The 18,606-nt window shown below is 42.2% G+C and overlaps 3 protein-coding genes across 4 annotated transcripts; 2 read left to right on the top strand and 1 right to left on the bottom strand.

Annotated features, from left to right (window-relative positions):
* Positions 1 to 12: 12 nt before the first annotated feature.
* Positions 13 to 3,571, top strand: LOC129599691 (receptor-type guanylate cyclase gcy-7-like). The gene is made up of 10 exons (XM_055498001.1): positions 13 to 228; positions 306 to 482; positions 732 to 1,047; positions 1,150 to 1,453; positions 1,546 to 1,768; positions 2,365 to 2,515; positions 2,617 to 2,665; positions 2,765 to 2,814; positions 3,117 to 3,208; positions 3,411 to 3,571. The coding sequence occupies exons 1-10, from the start codon at positions 148 to 150 to the stop codon at positions 3,453 to 3,455; spliced, it is 1,488 nt and encodes a 495-aa protein (XP_055353976.1). The 5' UTR covers positions 13 to 147; the 3' UTR covers positions 3,456 to 3,571.
* A 1,544-nt stretch (positions 3,572 to 5,115) lies between these two features.
* On the bottom strand, positions 5,116 to 7,491 carry LOC129599672 (uncharacterized). Of its 2 annotated transcripts, XM_055497980.1 has the most exons (4): positions 7,337 to 7,491; positions 6,609 to 7,110; positions 5,622 to 6,164; positions 5,116 to 5,554 (listed from the first exon to the last, which is right to left on the bottom strand). In XM_055497980.1, exons 2-4 carry the CDS (start codon positions 7,087 to 7,089, stop codon positions 5,400 to 5,402), a joined length of 1,179 nt encoding a protein of 392 aa, XP_055353955.1. In that variant the 5' UTR covers positions 7,090 to 7,110; positions 7,337 to 7,491; the 3' UTR covers positions 5,116 to 5,399. The 2 variants fall into 2 exon arrangements, with proteins under 2 accessions (XP_055353955.1, XP_055353956.1); XM_055497981.1 differs by lacking the exon at positions 7,337 to 7,491 and having other exon boundaries at positions 6,609 to 7,227.
* A 5,915-nt stretch (positions 7,492 to 13,406) lies between these two features.
* Positions 13,407 to 18,408, top strand: LOC129599661 (homeobox protein Nkx-6.1-like). The gene is made up of 3 exons (XM_055497961.1): positions 13,407 to 14,226; positions 14,608 to 14,804; positions 17,814 to 18,408. The coding sequence occupies exons 1-3, from the start codon at positions 13,725 to 13,727 to the stop codon at positions 17,955 to 17,957; spliced, it is 843 nt and encodes a 280-aa protein (XP_055353936.1). The 5' UTR covers positions 13,407 to 13,724; the 3' UTR covers positions 17,958 to 18,408.
* The last annotated feature ends 198 nt before the right edge of the window (positions 18,409 to 18,606 follow it).

Here is an 18,606-nt window from a genome sequence, read left to right as displayed (position 1 = left end):
AACAAGAAAGAAGCTAACAGTCCCTGGTGGTATCTGCATTTCGACAAACCAGACGGGAATGCGCTTGAGTATTATACCGAATTTTCCACGCGCCACAATCATATCAGCGCCATCAAGGCAAAGCTGTCCTTGTATAACAACGAGATTATGTGGACCGAACGCTTTCCTTGTGCACTGTCGGCTAGTCAGATTTATGCCGTCCGATTGGCTAGGCAAACTTTCAATTGGGTATTTGTCTTCCTCTCATTAGACGCTAATTCTCGTTTTCTGCAATCAATATCCGTGAAAGCGTCATGCTTCCACAGATCAGAAACTCTCAACATCCAAACATCGGGAGTTTTTATGGAGCTACTCGAGACGGGATAAACACGTGCTTATTGTACGAGTATGGTTCCAGAGGAAATTTACGGTTACTACTTAGCGATGAAAACATTCCGCTGGATATCGACCTGCAAATGGCTCTAATTCGAGAGATATCAGCGGTAAGTTTTTATATGTAACAATAAATTTTTAGGTCATAATAATGTGAGCAGTAATACATGTACAGTTTAATTTGATACTAGAAATTATGCAAGACTCGTTCTTACTTGTTCATAATACAAAACTTAATGATTACGATTTACGTATTACGTATGGTACGGATATTGGTAATGCACATAAATTATGTTGCGTACTGGTGACCCAATAATTTAATACTAGCGTCAATATGCTAATGTCTCTGCTGTTCGTAGGGTGTAAAATACATTCACTCCAGTCCGTTGACATTTCACGGCGCTCTTTCCAGTCTGACGATTATGGTCGATGATCGTTTCGGGATCAAACTGTCGGATTACGGGATGACCAATATCGTCTCCAGTTTGACAGGTTTCCATTTGGCCGACAAAAACGACTGTCTGCAGCTGTGGATGGCGCCGGAAGTAGTAACAGACGAGGAATACTCGGGCAGCAGGAGCAGTGATATATACAGTCTGGGCGTGATCATTGCCGAAGTCTTTACCAGAAAACTTCCGCTGGACGCCGTCCTTTCTGATCAATCCCGTATTCAAGGTGGTCGACTTTTTGTAAAATCGCTCAACTATATGTTCGCAGCGCAATCAATATCGAATCCAGTTAATTATCTACATGACTTGAATGACCTGGTTGTTTTAGATTGTATATATTTGCTGAAAAAATCACCGAGCATCCAGCGCATCGATTACACAAAAGAAGATATTCCTCCGCAAGTTGCCAATTTATTACGTCAGTGTTTGCTGGACAATTCGGATCACCGACCACAAATTAAAAATGTTCATAAAGTGGTTGCCGGTTCATCCTCGGCCGGTGTTGTGGACTGTGTTATTTCTCGATTAGCGTGCTATGCAGTCGAGCTGGAAAGGCGGATCACTGAGCGGACCATGGAGCTAATTAAAGAGGAAGAAAAGGTCAACGAGTTACTCCGAGATATCTTGCCTGAGTAAGCTGCACTTACGGATAATCGATCGATTTGTGAATTTATCCAAACCCAAATCCAAACCTTACGGTACCCAAACCTAACTGTATTTGCAGGAGCATCGTGCGAAAACTACGCAATAAATTACCGATGATACCTGAACACTTCCAAGATACTAGCGTTCTGTTTACTCATTTCCCGGAGTTTGCGCTGGTATGCTCGCGCTGTCAACCGTTATTCATTATTCGTCTGCTTCATCAAATCTACTTGTTGTTGGATGGCATTATCGAGGAACAGCCAGGAGTGTACAAAGTGGAAACGATCGGAGATTCGTACATGGTACTGCATGGTATAACGGATTAGTATTTGAAAGTACATATTCCTTAATTAAACGTTCAGCGCTTGCACGCCGCTTATTATTAATGTGAACATGGAATATAGATATGTATCGATTACTACCCAGTAGTAAATGTGAACATTCAACAGTTACTCAGATTCGGTCTACATTTTTTTAGTACCGTACGTAACTACATGCCTGAAACTCTCGTCATACGTTCACACCGATGCTAATATAGGGGGAAAAATGTGTCTAGCCGAACCAATCCCTTGTACTTCTGATGTAAGCCAGCTGGTGGTTTACGTTGTGGCTGCACAGCGTTTTATGTAAAGCGCTGCTATTAAGACTGTGCGGCATTGACGGTACATGTGGAATTAGCTGCACCAGGCAGGTCCGGGCTATAATACAGTTTTAGCCTGTTTACCTGCAGTTGTACGAGTGCAGCTTACCTGTTATCAGTACCTGCAATCTTAATAGCAGCGCTTTACATAAAACACTGTCAAGCCACAACGTAAACCACCAGCTGGCTTACATCAGAAGTACAAGGGATTGGTTCGGCTAGACACATTTTTCCCCCTATATTATTATCTGCTTGTAGGTGGTCAGCGGCGTTCCAGTGTCCAATGGCAACCTGCGTCATGCCGGTGAAATTGGACGTTTGGCCTTGAAGATGCTAGCAGCCATTCAACCGATAGTATCGGTTGTTCTCACAGGTGTCGACTTCCATATGCGTCTGGGCATGCACTCAGGTAACCGGGAACTGGTAACATGGCATAGGCGGAATAGAGACGGGTTGCGACGCATCTTTGACGAAGTACAGCTACTGACACAATATCTGCCGAAATTTTAGGAGCATGTGCTGCCGGCGTCGTCGGTAATCGGATGCCTCGTTATTGTTTGTAGGTATTTTGCATGTGATTACATGTATGTAGTTAAGTAAATGGAATGCGTGCAAGCTCTTTTACTGAAGGACTACAATGCCAGAAAATTTTGTCTAGGTTTGGTGACACTATCAATACCGCAAGTCGTATGGAAAGCCATGGCGAAGGTACAGATAACAATCATAAAGTACAGTACTGTCCCGTACCACGCGCGCCATTTATCTTGTTTGCAGACTCGTAATTCAAACACATGCTACCGTTTCGGTGTCTGTATTTTGGGATAATTCTTAAGGCACTAATCAATAATAAGTACCGCATTGAACGAATTACGTGCGCGATGGCAGCTGAATATACAGTAATAAACTTTAAACACATGGAATTTACCAACCAGTAATGTCAATCGTTGATGTTATATAGTCTGTACAGTGTGTTCATATATTGTACGATACTTTTATGAGTTTTACCATAGGAGGGAAAATACACATCAGTCAAAGTAGTCAAAGGCTTTTGGATACCATTGGTGGCTACCGAATGGAGTCGAGAGGTTTCATTGACATAAAGGTCAGTTAACAATAACGTATGTTACTTGCTCGTTGTAGTCGTTAACATCGATGCGTCAATCCTTGCGATCGAAAGTAAAGGTTTAAACTACAAAAAGAATCATTTGTAATAATATGTAATAATTATTAGCATTTGTAATAATTAAAAGTGTTACGACAATATTACATTTTGTGGTTAAAATTCGGTTTTTTTGCTTTCACAGGGAAAGGGCAAGGCAGAAACGTATTGGTTATTGTCCAGAATATGACGTGCCACCTTCGAGCATGTGCTTCTGTTACCGTATGATCGACTTTGCTTTCCGTGGAGCGTGTTTGAAGTTTTAAATAGCTGATGTGTTTGAGAAGCAATATTCTACAGTATGAGAAAGGGGACAAAAGTAAAAAAATCGCATCTCGTATCGTGTAACTGAATACAGTTAATTGCTAATTTTTGTATCCTCTATCGATAAAGGATAATACAAAAATTAACAATGGATATCGATATCGAGAACCATTTGAATAGCTTACACGAATGTATTGCTGTTAACTTTTATGACGTTGTAATCTACTCAAATTGTGACAGTAATGCGGGCGGTATTACTTATGGGTAACCCGAAATGTATGGCACTGACATCTCAACGACATAATATCCAGTGTCCAATGTGCACTGTCCATTATCCAATGTCCACTGTCCAATATCCACTGTCCATTAGACTCGCTTTACTTCGCAGTAAGTATAGGTTGCATAGCAACTAGAAGTGCAGCACTGCTGTCAGTTCCCGTCGGATACCGAACAGCGGCTGGATCCCCTTTGAAGGCCAAGGCCATCAGTAATGCCTGGCTCAAAAAGTTCCGCTGTTGCGCTAATTGCCGGTTTGGGAGCAGACGGCGAAGAAGGTGCGCGACGAGTGCACAATAATAATATTGTGCAGAAGTGGCGTCTTACTTGATTTTATTCGTGATTTTACAGCCATTGCACCATCTGTGGACCCTCCAGTTGTTAAGTGACAACGTAACAGAAGCACGCGTGCGGTGGCCCATGCCACAGGCTGTTTTAACGTAAATCTTTGAAAATTCATAACTTTGTTCATTCCTGCATTAAATTTTTATGTATAGTCTTGAAAAATGCAGAATAATACACAGTATTAGGCAAAATAAATTCTTTTTTGTTTTTCTTTCAGGGTTATGCACTGTTAGCCTGTACTGCTAGCATAGCCGCCTATGGAGGATTTGTCATTGGCGGCTATGTTAACCGCAGTGGCTCCTAGTGCGTTACCCTGAAGAAGAAACAGAGAAGCATTTATTTTTTCTAATGCTGTGTATTATTCTGCATTTTTCAAGACTATACATAAAAATTTAATGCAGGAATGAACAAAGTTATGAATTTTCAAAGATTTACGTTAAAACAGCCTGTGGCATGGGCCACCGCACGCGTGCTTCTGCTACGTTGTCACTTAACAACTGGAGGGTCCACAGATGGTGCAATGGCTGTAAAATCACGAATAAAATCAAGTAAGACGCCACTTCTGCACAATATTATTGTGCACTCGTGCGACACGGTATGCCTACACCCTGCTTTTGCCAAACCTCTAACATTATACTTCCCGATGGCTGTGCAATGAGTAGTAATGGCCGCAAATTTTTGTCGTTAAATAATTTATTAATAGTCTATGGCCGAATCTGTCTGGCAGTGGTTTGTTATAGGTGTTGCTGCTAGTTGTTCCTCTTTTGATCCACGCGTTATGAAACAGGGATTTGCGAATATTACTTAACTTTCAGCTGGCATCGGTGACATGCTGTAGTTGACGCTTTTATGGTTTGCCTTACCATGAGTTTACGTTTTGTAAATGTACCACTGGAACGTAACGGAAATGCATTTATTTTGTAATTAATTCGCATAAATTCTCAGGCGGAAGAAAGTATGATATAGGTTTCATTATGTTTGTGCCTTTAACAGCTCATTCCGTTCAAGAATTAGCACTATTCCATCATCAAAAGTATGTTAAGCGAATATCTGTAATACATTTGGACTATCCGGGTGATTGATGCACAGCATCTAACGAAAAGTGCACTACTAACGATATTGTATTGTATCTGTACACCTGCGCACGTGAAGAGCAGATCAATATTGTTGAAACAACATTTAACAAAAAAGCGTCGAATCCAGTATTCCACAAATTTAACAAATTAATACTGTACATCGCATAAGTAGATTATGCAGGAACATTTGTGCTGCTGACAAGGGTCTCGCGGACAGTCTGTACAGGAACGCCGACCCGTGTGGCCATGGCTTCTAAGTGGAACTCCCCTCCGAAGAAGTCGTCGAATGTGGACAACTTGCCAGACGGTGCCGCATCAGATTCTGCACCTGCAAGCGAGCACACATTCTTGCCTTTATACTGTGCCGATAAGTATAATAACTGCACTTTGCATACCTTTTTCTTCCTTATTAGAATCCTCTTCCGTTTCCCCATCTTCTGGATTTTGCGCACCTTTTTCTTCCTTACCAGGATCCTCATTCATTTCCCCATCTTCTGCATTTGTCGTGGCTTTTTCTTCCTTATTAGAATCTTCCATCTTCCCCTCTTCCGCATTCTGCATACCGTTTTCTTCCGTATTAGAATCTTCTTTCATTTTCCCATCTTCTTCGTTTTGCGTGCCTGTTTCTTCCTTATCAGAATCCTCTTCCATTTTCTCATCTTCAGCATTTTGCGTACCCTTTTCTTCCTTATTAGAATCCTCTTCCATTTTCTCATCTTCTGTTTCCTCCAGGGATTCGGTGCCAGAGCCGGGCTGAGCTGTGTCTTCTGTGACAGAGGTGGACTGGACTGTGTTCGTTGCACAGTTGCTTGCTCGTCGACGTGTGACACGCGGGCTGTACTCTCGATCGGCATCCTTCGGCAAACTGCCGCCACTTCCGGAGGACGGGCCAGCCTTGCTTTCCACGGCTCGTTTATCTCGTAGAAATTTCTCCATAACTATAAGATAAGCACATTACTGTACAAAGGATCCCTCTTCTAACGTCTTGAAAATCAATAAATTCAATACTTTATTGAATCAAAGTTTATGACTAACTTTTAATTAAGCCTCTCAACAGGATTTTATTTGGGATTCCACTTTTAATCTCGAAGGAATTCGTAATATTTTCAAATAATCGTGCACTGTTATTAAAACAATTTTCTTTCAAAATTGTCGGACCGGGACCTAAAACAAAGCCATTTTACTATAAATATTTTATAATTCCGGCCGTAAATATTTTTGAATAATTTTAATATTCAATAATTTTACTATTTTTTAATTAGTATAAAGTTTTCATAATTCCATCCTAATGTGGAGAAAGGCTTGAAATTTTTTAGGCTAAGTACTAAAAGCAAACTATAATTTTCAAAAATCAATAGAGCCAGTAGTCTACCCATTCGTACCGTGTTGAGAGGCTGAATGGACAATCTTCCCGGCCAGCGCCAGTTCCCGATCCAACTGGCCCTCTGCCATCCCGATGCTCTTCGCAATCTGCTCCCGGCTGCAACCCTCATCAAACATCTGGCAGATCCGTTCGCGTTGCTCCGGCGTAGCGCTGCTCTGCCAGAAGGCACTGCGGTTGCGCTGTGTCAGGCTCAATCCTGCCTGCGCAAGAACTCTCCGGACTCCTTGAGTATGGACGCCCACCTGCTCCATAATCTGCTGGCGGGTGCATCCTGCGTCGAACAGCTCCAAAATCTGGCGGCGCTGCTCATCGGTAATGGGACGAATCGCAGAGTTGTCGCGCTGGTGGAAGCTCCTATCGGATGCCTTCAGCAGGCTGCTCAGTGCGTCCCTGCTGATGCGCGTCTCCTTCCTGATCTGCCGTACGGTGCAGCCCGCGTCAAACATGCTCAACACCTTCTTCTTTCTCTTCGCATCCATATTTGACAGTGGCTTAACGATCTTCGAATCAGACACACGCTTATCAGCACAAAGAAACTTCGGTAATCCTCAAAAGCTTCATTGTTAACGTCCGTGATAAGTTAAAAAATGACGACTAGTCACTACCAGGTTGCGAGTACACTGTACAATACATACAGTACTACAGAGTACAGAGTACTGTATTGATTGATCATTGAGTACATTCACTACTTTGGCAAAGTTACCGTAGCAAAGTTACTGCACTTACAAATTTTCCTGTTGAGCTTGCGTTTCTTGCTTCTGAACGTTTTACATCCGTTTTGTCTGTTCTCCTTTTGCAGAAAGTTCAATGAAAAAAAAACTTTTGAAGAACCGTGGGCAACCCGGAATTTGCTATTGTTCGAATGTTCGTGGTGCTGAATGCTGATCAGAGATTCAGATTTAGAAACAGGTTGAGAAATCTGGTAGATGGAGAAAAGTAAGAAAACACAGCAGCAACAGCCGCCCGAGCGCGGGTGAATCGGGAGGCCACACCTCCTCACAATAGCTTGGATAGTTAATAGTGCATCTGCGTTTCTTACTTGTATGTGTACAAATCACGCACACATCTATACAAGTAGGCAAAAGTAGGCCGGGCCAGCCAATGGGAATTGCGAAAACGTCTTAGTTGTCTGTATGTATGCGTGATTTGTACACATACAAGTTGCAGCGCTAATGCACTAATCATAGTTTAATGAAGCTTGCTCGCTGCTGTCACACAAATTTTAAACCCACTGTTGGAGCTGTGCCTGCGCTACGCAGGAACGTGGCGGAAAGCTCACACCAAAAACGAATAAAATTGGCTCAATTTTATTGATAATCGCACATGACAACATAAAATCTATCGGAATGACAATGACAATAGAAAAAGGAACAAAACAGCGAACAACACTCTATCCATCGTTGACGAGGATTATTCCGAGGCAATCGACATGCGCACACGACAACTGCTCGACGAAGACTGTCCGGCTCTGCCAAAGGCAGACACGATCGACGATTCAGCGAAGCTGAATCCACGAAACCACACCCACATCCCTGACGCACACACTCGCGGCTCTAACACCACCGCTCTTCTGAAGACAGCCGGTGTCCCAGCCTGAATGGAGCCAAAAGGCCTCTAAAGGAAAGATAAGAAAAGGCCGGATGTGATCACACTCGTGCCATGGGAACGCGGAAAACCACTGGCTATCGACGCGACGTGCTTGGACACCCTCGCCGCCTCATACATCGATCGCACCTCGGTTAACGTTAACTCTTGAGCCGCAGCGGAGCACGCCGGAAGAAGGAAACTGACGAAACACAGCTGGCTACCACCACGGTATAACTTTATGGCGGCAGCATTTGAAATTTACGGACCGTGGGGAGACGGAACAAAAAAGCTTGTGCAGAAGATTGGAAACGGTATCGCCGACACTAGCTACAGGCCAAAAACGTGCGAAAGAGATTTTAGACAGCGACTCTTTATCCAGATACAATGCGATTTGTGTAATGGGTACAATTCCCGATCAGGATGGCATTGAGAAGTGTTTCTGTTATAGATTTTTTCTAGTACTAAGTTTATACTGGTTCCGTGATACTTATTAAAGGTTTGGTGAGTACCGCTCTTCTGGCTAGGGCGCTCGACTAAACGCTATTTAAATTGCCGTTACATGTAATTTTTTAATGTGCACTGTGCAGCAACGGTGAATAAATTTGTAATTAATTGCAACTGTAATAAATTTTTTAAACTTCTGATAATTTACCTTCTGAAAAATCACCAATGTTTGCCAATCAAGTTTAATTACGAGTCATACTATTATTCGTAGTTTCGTACCACAACAAAAATCCGAAACATGAAAAAATAAACCGTGTTTGTGCTGCGCTTGGGCACTTGATACGCTACGACTTGCCAACTGCGACGGTTGCCGGCTCTCGTAGCGACGTCCTCTGCGGGCTAAGAATCTCCCGTACTTGCATTCCATGATTTCGTATGGTTTACACTAACTAAGTGCGATCGCAACCTAAGTTCGCTTCGTCTCAAAGACTCAAACCGACCGGTACGCGCATTGCGCCCGTAATGCCGCGCGTTTCTTTAGTCATCTGACACAACATTGCGGCACGAAGCCTTAAACGTTCATTTCGACATTAGCAACGTATCGAAACTGCCACACGAAACATCACAATTTCCAAATCCTCCAGACGACCAAGACCTCGCGCGGACGTTTTGGCCATGGTCGTCTGGTCGGTTATAAGCGTAGGGTATTAGCGATGCAAGGGCTGCATACATTGCACAGTAAATCTTTATGCAAAATGGAAGCAAACACGGATCGCACTGGTTGCACTCGCGGAGCGCACTCGCCTGCTACGTGCACTACCCTTAGTGCGTTCCTGAAATCTCGCTACAATTATTTTTTTCGCGTTTCCGTCGATTTGCTGCAGCTGCAGCTGTACGGTACGAACTATTATTTAGACCATTTGGTCATAAGCTTTCTGTGTGCGAATGAATGCACAAAAGCTCTTCGCGAAACTACGCCATGTATCTCACAAATCTCGATTTCGCCCGCGCGTAAGCGCGCGTACAGGCACGTGTGTGTCACGTATTGGAAAAAGCGTTGGGATTGACTTGATATTACAACTTTATTGCGCAGTTTTCATTATTCGGATACCCTAACAATAACGTGCAACGCAGGTTCACATGATTGCTTATCGATAAATAATAAATTTAATTATTCCGGATAAAAACCGCTCGAATGCACCACTTTCATCACTAAACAGCAACCGCAAAGAAATTCTCTTATTGCATACGTACGAATACTCGTGTATTCAACTGGAGAATTAGCTTCGTAATTTCGTTCACGAAGTACTTCCAGTTTTAGGTACTAGTAAGGTCACGACTTAGAAATGCGTTGAATATATGTTCAATTGTCATGTGTAGTCCGTAATTCAAAAGCGTACGGCAATGCCGTAAAATAACAGTAGGCAGGAACCGCATAGTTTTTAGATTTGTGGTTGCTGAGAAAGTTTATCGACGGTGATTATAACCACTATGCACTTAACAATAATTGCATGCGCTATGTGATCGTTAAAATTTAAATGTAAAGCAGCCAACGGGTAAGGTCTTCTCTCCAGTTAAAAAGTGACAAACGCGCTGATTACAGAGGTACAGATAGATCTTTAAATATTTACTGCTGCATTTGTTTTTTTCTTTATATTGTTTCCAAAATTTTTTGCGAGTCTTCTTCCAACGTGCTTCATTAATATTACAAATTTATAATGTATGACTATGTTAAGATGCATATAATTACTCGTTAGCAAAATGCTGAGTAATGAACCAAGGAAGAGAAAAATTTGCTATACAGAGCACAGAAAGAAGGCACGAATAATTTTCAGCAAAATAAATGCCAATATTACATATTAATAAGAGTATAATATACGAAAAGAACTACGATAATGCCGTGGCCATGCGCAACAAGGTTATTAACAGCAATTTTAAGTAACAAGCATCTCCGTAATTGTGCAGTCACGTTCGGTACACACCAAGAACACAGCCGGGCTTATATCTCTTTGAAGCGTATTTTAATAGCTCCTTAAAAGTTATTACAATAATAGCTACTCGCCAAACTGGTAGATGCTACAGCGCTTTCCACAAATGTCTAAAGGTGACGCTGACCGGAAAAGTGACTTTAATGACTTTAGAGGATTGCCTATTGGTGTCTTCCTTTGTGTTCCGACTGAACTTTTAACGTATCGATCCGTCTTTAATCTGGCTATTGATGAGCTGGATTGGAAGGCGATTGAGGCGTCTATTCTCTCATCAACGGGGACGGAGAGATTAATTCTTTTCACGTCATCCCCTTCTGCTCGCATCGTTTCCCATCTAATCATTCATTTGACTTTTTTCATTATACCGCACATCTTCATTTGCATAATCACAAATGGCCGCACCACATCAAGGTGCAGATCATCCACCGTTGGAGACAATGCGATCAGTGCCGGCCAGAGCCATCGCACTGACCGGATGACGGCAACATGCCGAAAGCCTTGTGTCTTTCATGTATAATCAATCAAGTGTTTGTAGTGTATATATATCGCCTTCCTTGTTTTAGCGCTCTTTTTCATCAAAGGTGACATATGGCGTTCATCATGCCATCGAGCATACTGCATAGTTATTTTGATCTACTCTAAACGATCAAAATATTTAGGTTGTACATTGGTTTGTAAGTTTTACATAGACTATGTAGTTGGTACAATCCCATGAAGGCAACGTGAATTACATATTCCAACTGCAAAACACCGGCAAATAACGAGTGATAGTGCATACCCATGATGGTACGTAGAATGGTTGTTTCTGCAAAGCGCAAACTGCATTTAGTTGTAAATTTGGTGGCTGATGCTTCATTTGTGCCACTGTATGTGAAGCGATTTGAATAGAAGTATACAAAGAATTATTTCTTTAAACGCTATGAGTGCTTCAGAAAGCGTTTATAGATTCATTAATATGGTTTAGTTGGTAATTTTGTGTACACGTACCCTTGAGGACTGCGGGAATTTTACCACAAATAGTCTACGACCTTTATTTGAATTGGTTTACCACGCAAATATTTGCATTGTTTACACTTAACGATCTGATTTTCGATTTCAGTATTCATCTCACTAACGCCAAGATCATGCTAAAAATTTTCTCCTTGCATAAAACAGTATCTATTCACTTTAGTTTTGTCAAAAAAGGCGATATGGGAATTTCATCGCTTAGGCGTGACCTGGGAAATTAATAAAATATTCCATTTCTTTTGTTCATCAGACACTAGAATGCCGTAAAAAACGAATACTCTAGGAAATTAAAAATGCGTGCTGTGTTGTAAAATGTTCCAAATCAAGCGCCAAACAGCAATGATGAGACGATTATTATGCTGAAGTCAATGAAGCTTGGACAGAAATAAGCACAACAGTGAACGTGATCATAAATTTTCATTACACCGGCATGAAATGGAACGACGAGACACCAGAATGGAATCCGTTCTAATATTTGGAGATGAAGCGACAATACAGCCGGCGATTTAATACAGCCGACATGGCCATATATTTGATCGGATTAACAAGCTGGTGGAACGATTTTTATCGATGCGAATCCATTCAATTGGCAAACCAGAGAGAGAAAACACATATACACTCGCTCACATAACATGCCGCGCTTTTCAAACGACCAATGGATTTATTAAAGCATAAACCGGCCACTCGACGCTTTATCCATTAATTTGTTGATTTTCCCTAACATAAGTCACAGTGGTCATAATATTAAACGTCCGCCTCTATATGTACAGTACGCGACCACTGCGACGCTTTTTATCGGCTAAGCAAATTAAATGGCGAAATACACAATATGTGTCAGGATATCAGCTGGGCTGATCAGTTGACGCCATCGTAGAGAGGGAGACCGATGTCATCAAATCAAATGATCAAGCAAAGTGCACAGCGGCCATATTCCCATTTCCCAGCAGGGACCGCTTCCCCCCAAACGGCGGCATCAATAATCTTTAATTTCATTATGCAGTCATCAAATCTTACCAAATCAGGAGCAGCATCGTCATAGATGTTGAAACCGACTGCGCCGGCGCGGGCAGTCACCACTTATTGTGGGTTTGATGCTGCGTGAATGATGTTTCCGGATTGAAAGCACTTTTATTGCCCATATCCGCTACAAATTTCCCGTTACAGATGCTTTTGTATTGAGTATTCCAATGCTTATTTGCCCGTTTACCCAATAATAAATTGCCTTTTTACTAGATTACCATGAGTACATAAAATTTTTTCTCAGGACTCGGGTAGAATTTAAAACATATAACGTACTTTGCAAACCTGCTAAATCTGCACTGTTTACGTAAGGATACATTATTAAAGTTTTGCTTTTACAGTTTTTAAATATTTTAGAATAAAACAAAAAAACAGTCTAATTACGCAGTTTTTTTCATGTCGAAACTCATTAAACAAAGCACACAAATATTTATGCGTTTTGATAATGGTAGAAGTTGGTTTCGGCATCATGGAATGATGAGGAGTAATCCTATATAATAAAATGCAGTAATTCTGAAAATTTAAAGTTTAGTTTGCCCTCAAAATAAATGACAATCCTGCATTTTACATCGACAGATTTATTTTTATGTTCAACTGATTTTAATAATGTCGGCAGCAAACCTCTCACATTATACAACCGGAAGGGATAAACAGATTTAATGGAGCCATACATCAGCGCGCTGCCAAGAAGTTTTCTTGCAGGCACACAACGGCACTATCTGGCTGCTGATTGGCCAGTGGACCGGTACAGCACTTACAAGGCAGCCGCTGACGCGCAACGGCTGCGGCCAAGTACGTGACAAACGGCGATGAATTGGATGTGATTCAAAAGTAGCTAAACCACTTATGATGATTGTTGTTCGGACATTTTCCAACCAAAGCACACCACTGTTATCTGTTCTTTCCCCATTGACTACACAGATACACAGCCGTTTGTGGGTAGTTGTGATCACATACTTCATCCTACTCAAAAGCCTCTCCAGCGTCATTTTCTTCCAAGAAATCTCCGTGCAAATTTCTAATAAATCGGTTGACCTTTTTACTATGCGCGCCACCGCACTGCTAAGATGTTGAGAATGGAGAATCCGTCATCCGGAGCGTTTTTATGGAATAATCAACCGTTAGCTGCACTGCACCAGATGACCGAGATGAATGCGATTCGTACGGGAACAGGCAAAATTGACTCGTCGCAAAACAGTCTAATACCGGCTCGTCAGTTACCTGTGTCCGCTTCTTCTTCTTCCATGTCCTCCTCGTCATCATCGGCGCCCGGTACACCGCACGGTATTAACGACATTCTCAGTCGGAATCTGAATGCGGCACGGGCCGCCCAGATGGCCGCCACTTTACCTGCCAATTCCCGTCTGTTTTTTAATCCCCACAACCCGGTAAATATCGCGGGGATGAACATGATGGCCGGCAGTGCGGCAGCCGCTGCAGCGGCGGCGGCGGCTGTGGCGGCGTCCTCGGGTAAACCGATGGTTCCGGATCTCCGTTCCCTGTGTTCCTGGATGCCCGCTGCGGGAATGCTGGCGGGAAATATGCACAAGGGAGTCAATTTCCATACCGGTAATAATGCGCCTATGCTGATTCTAACCGGAATCTGAACGTATAGTATTTTCTTGCATTATTTACGAGTATGTCCTCGTGTCGGTTATGTCAAGCTACGTATCGGTTATACAGTGCATCTGTGTATGTATCATAATTTTTTTCAAACGAAGTACAGCATAATATTCACATAAGTTACGTATAAAAGTACCGATCGTGCATTAGCGTTTTCAGCAGCATTTGAATATTTCCTATGTTGCACACTGTTTTGTGTGGAATCGGTTTGGAAACATCATGATAAAGTATGCTTAGTGCTTACCTGGCCTTTTTTTAACTATTAAAATTTTTGTTATAACCGGCCTGATTCAAGATATGAGGAAGTATCGTAAACTCGCTTTGCAGGAAGTATGCAGAATTCCGCGGGTGCTGCTCTTCACGACGACAACCATAGTCGGCGTGGAAAAAAGAATACCCGGCCTACATTTTCCGGTCATCAGATCTTTGCCCTGGAGAAGACCTTCGAGCAGACCAAATATCTGGCTGGACCCGAAAGGGCTAAGTTGGCGTACGCACTCGGAATGTCCGAAAGTCAAGTCAAGGTGAGCGGCATAATACTGCGAGGGCAGTGGGCTAACTTTTTGAGTTACACTGTTACAGTACTATAGAAGCACTGTGATAGAAGAAAAACATTCGAGTAGCTGCTCTAAAGTGAAACCACAGTGCTACCGACTTGTAATTATTCTTTGATCGTCCGGGCTTGTAATTTTTCTTTGTTACCCTAGCTTCAATTTATTTACTTTTGGGTTTTCTTGCACCTGCTCTTTAATTTTTCGAGTATTCGTTAGAACTCTACTGCATGAGTCGCACAATAAAAATATTTGCCGTTGTAAACCAAACAAGCACATATACGACGGGCGTAAATATTTAGAAGGACGGGCGTAAATATTTTTCGTTCTCTATGATGAAACGCTAAATTGTTAAATCAACAAAGCCTCAACGGCTAAGGGGTTCTTTAAAAACATCAGAAAACAATGTTTTGAAAATAATCAAAACAGGCTTAACAAGGTTTCGTTGCTCAAGCGTTGATTTCGTTTAGGTTGATGATAGCTCTCGATATCTGCCACAATAGCATTACACACATCCGTAGTGGACATGGTAACGAGGCGTTAAACGCATCAGCGCGAAAGCGATGAAAATAAAAGATTTGCTTGACGATTTTACGATAGGAATATTGTTTGTCCAGTGTTGTATGCACAGGGTTTTAATGGTTAATTTATGAATTTGAACTGGCCGGAAAGAGAATATGATCATATTTGACGCGAATCGAAAGGCCGCATTTATGCATCGATGTATCGCCGATGGCCGTGGCCCGATAAGGTCCTGTGCACCGTTGACGGCCGCTTTCAAACGCTCTCGTCACATACACATAAGCTTTTATGAGTCTTTGCGCTCAGTTTTAATTTGTTCGTATATTTCTCCCCATCGAAAACGGCCCAACCGCGCCGCAGCAGCCGATAAAATTCTAATCATACGCAAGCTGTCATGAAAATGTCCTAATATTATGCCCCATGGAAGGATGTCTTTTTAACGAGTGAATGAAAACATACACACTCTCTCCTTGACTGCCGATGAGTGGACGACAAATTAAATGCAGGCTGGGGGAACGTTTTTATTGCCCTTGATAAACACTTTGGCCAATATCATCGTTTGAAAACTTCTTACCTCCTCGTTGTTAACGACTGACATATTATGGCTTAAATACAGTTATATCTGTCCACTGGCCCCGCCCCCTCCCATTGGCCGGGGCGGGCTGCTAATCGATCGGACCAGGTGGCGAATTTGTCAGTGTCCGGCATAAATGATCATTGGGCCTACTGATTATCATGCTAATGGGTTGTGCCGAATCCGAAGGAGAGGCTCACTATGTCTTTTGTGCTTAACGATGCGAATTACGACCTGACAATGAATTGAGCTGCTTTTCATGCGCGTTTGACATTGCATTAATTGCAAATATTCCTCTCGCGGCGCTACCGGCACACACACACACTAAAAACATGACATTCGCAGGCCCGTTCGCTATAACCATCGGATTGGAATGCTGTACGCACACAGCAGCAGCCTGGATATTAATTCACTTTCACGGCTATTTTCCATCATAATTAATGGTTTATGATTGCTTAATCATCACGCTTTATACAATGGCCTCATCAGCTGCCAGAACATTGGGCCTACATCATTTTCTTGTCTTTAGCTCGCAGTGTACCAGTAATGGCCATGCGCGGGAAATAAATGTCTCTATTCCTGCAACGTTTTCTGCAGACCAACAATCGGCGCAACCAGAAATGCGAGGTTATCCGTCATTTTAATGCAACAGCCTGTCTTGCGCTATAGTTGACATCGGTGCGAATTAATTCAGTTTTTCAACATAATCACAATGGATCGCAAGCCAATCACATTCTGCTTATGGCTATCATGTCAATAAATTTTTTCCTGGCCTTTGTGTACTACGTTATAAAATACTGGCATGATTGCCAACGCAGTTTTATTAGGTTGTGCGCATTACAGTGCATACAATTATCGTAGACTTGTGCATTTTAATAAGGGTGAACGTTGGTAATATAACAACATCTGTACAGTATATATTGGATCTGCCTAAATGGTTATTGCTGTACATCTTTTATTATTTAAGTTATCATTGGTTTTTTAAATTCAAAAAATTAAATTGAGTTGTGTGGTGATTTGTATTATGTAGAAGTACCACAATTGTAATAACATACCGAACTAATAAAGTATTAAGTAGCTATATAATCAACACTTCATGTACAACGCGGGTGGTTTAATGAGAATGATGGATGCGCGGTATTAAAACGCTGGCCACAACAAAAGGGCTTTTCAGTAATTTAGTGCTGATTGATAAAACGGTTCGTTTGACTTTGGTGTGTCGGGTGTGTGAATCACCTAGCGGAGCTATTAAGGTGCAACGCTGTGGAATCACAGCGGCTACCAACAAGGAGCATGTGTGTGTGCATTGATCGGATTAGTATTATGATATATCAATGATCGGGATGATTATCCCCACACACTGGATAATGCACAATGTCTTTTTGTCGTTCTCACCCGAGAAATGCATTGTGCTGTGTTAGATGAGTGTGTACAGAAGCGCGGTGTCGTTCCATGTGAGTTAGCCGGTCCGTTGTGCGGCTGATTAATAAGTCAAGAGCAAAGTCAGGTTAAATCCATCCATTTACTGGGTTAACTGTTCTGCCGCACATCTTGTCGTTCGCGCTGCATATTTTGTATTGAGAGATGCACATATCATCTTTTGAAAATTTTCTATTTGCTTCCCAAATTTCTGAGACTCAGGAAGCGTAGTAAATTGCAAATTCGTAATACAAAGCGACGGAAGCGTGCACCTGATCGTGGTATCGTAGACGGTATCCGTTAATTCAGATTTCTGTTCGATATACTAAAAGCCGGTGATATACGGTCTTTAGGAAAGTTCTGGACTCGTCCTTCTTAAATTTTCAATCAAACCGATAGGGGCGCAAAAACGGCACTTATAGTTACGTATGCATAATGCAGCGTTTGATTAGAATTGTATTTTACAGGTATGGTTCCAAAATCGTCGTACCAAGCACCGGAAGAAGCAGTCGGCTGAGAATGCCCTTGGGCGCAGCAGCGACAAGTTGGCCTATCCAGATGGCGATGAAGCCGGTTGCGAGTCGGATTCGCACAGCGACGAAGCACAGTAGCAACGTCAATTTCTACTTAAGGATCTACCATTCAAAGAGCGTTTTATAACCAGCAATAAAGAGGAATTAAACTATAACTATTTGTTGTGGTTTCTTTATGGGAGGCACCAACGTCCACGTTGTACAACTGTAGTCCTAACTGGGCCAATTTCCAGTTCCTTTCGGTGACTGTCAGGACATCGTGCCAGTTTGTGCTAAAAAACCGAAGATCTTGTACAAATTTGTTCGTGAAACTGGTTTGTTGTGTGCTTCAGTGGTGCGTGTAAAAATTAATGTTGGTTGGAGGTTTCAACTGTTTGGTTTTCGCTAATACGGTTCGTTTGAATGCATGGCAGTAGTATGGAAAACTGGCGCTAATGTTGTGATTGTTGGCATCCAGTATTAGCCGGTGCGTGTTCAAACACACAATCATGACAACTGTAAGGAACTTTTCCCGTTTATAAAAATGGTAGCATGGTTCAATAAAATTGTCGATGGAAAAGATTCTTTAGCAGTGAAATCTTGCCGGTCCAGTACAAGCTGTGGCACCACCCAGAAGACAAACTGTACTGAAATTCCGTAATAATGCAAACCGGTGAGACGATCCTGCCGCAAACTTTGGTGCGTTTTAACACTTCGTTGACTCGTAGTTTTGAGCAACAAGGCCATC

Source organism: Paramacrobiotus metropolitanus, unplaced genomic scaffold (assembly GCF_019649055.1).
Source record: "Paramacrobiotus metropolitanus isolate TYO unplaced genomic scaffold, Prichtersi_v1.0 Parri_scaffold0000152, whole genome shotgun sequence".
Lineage (NCBI taxonomy): Eukaryota > Metazoa > Tardigrada > Eutardigrada > Parachela > Macrobiotidae > Paramacrobiotus > Paramacrobiotus metropolitanus.
Note: the sequence above shows the minus strand (reverse complement) of the source record. Positions and strands in the feature narration are given on the sequence as shown.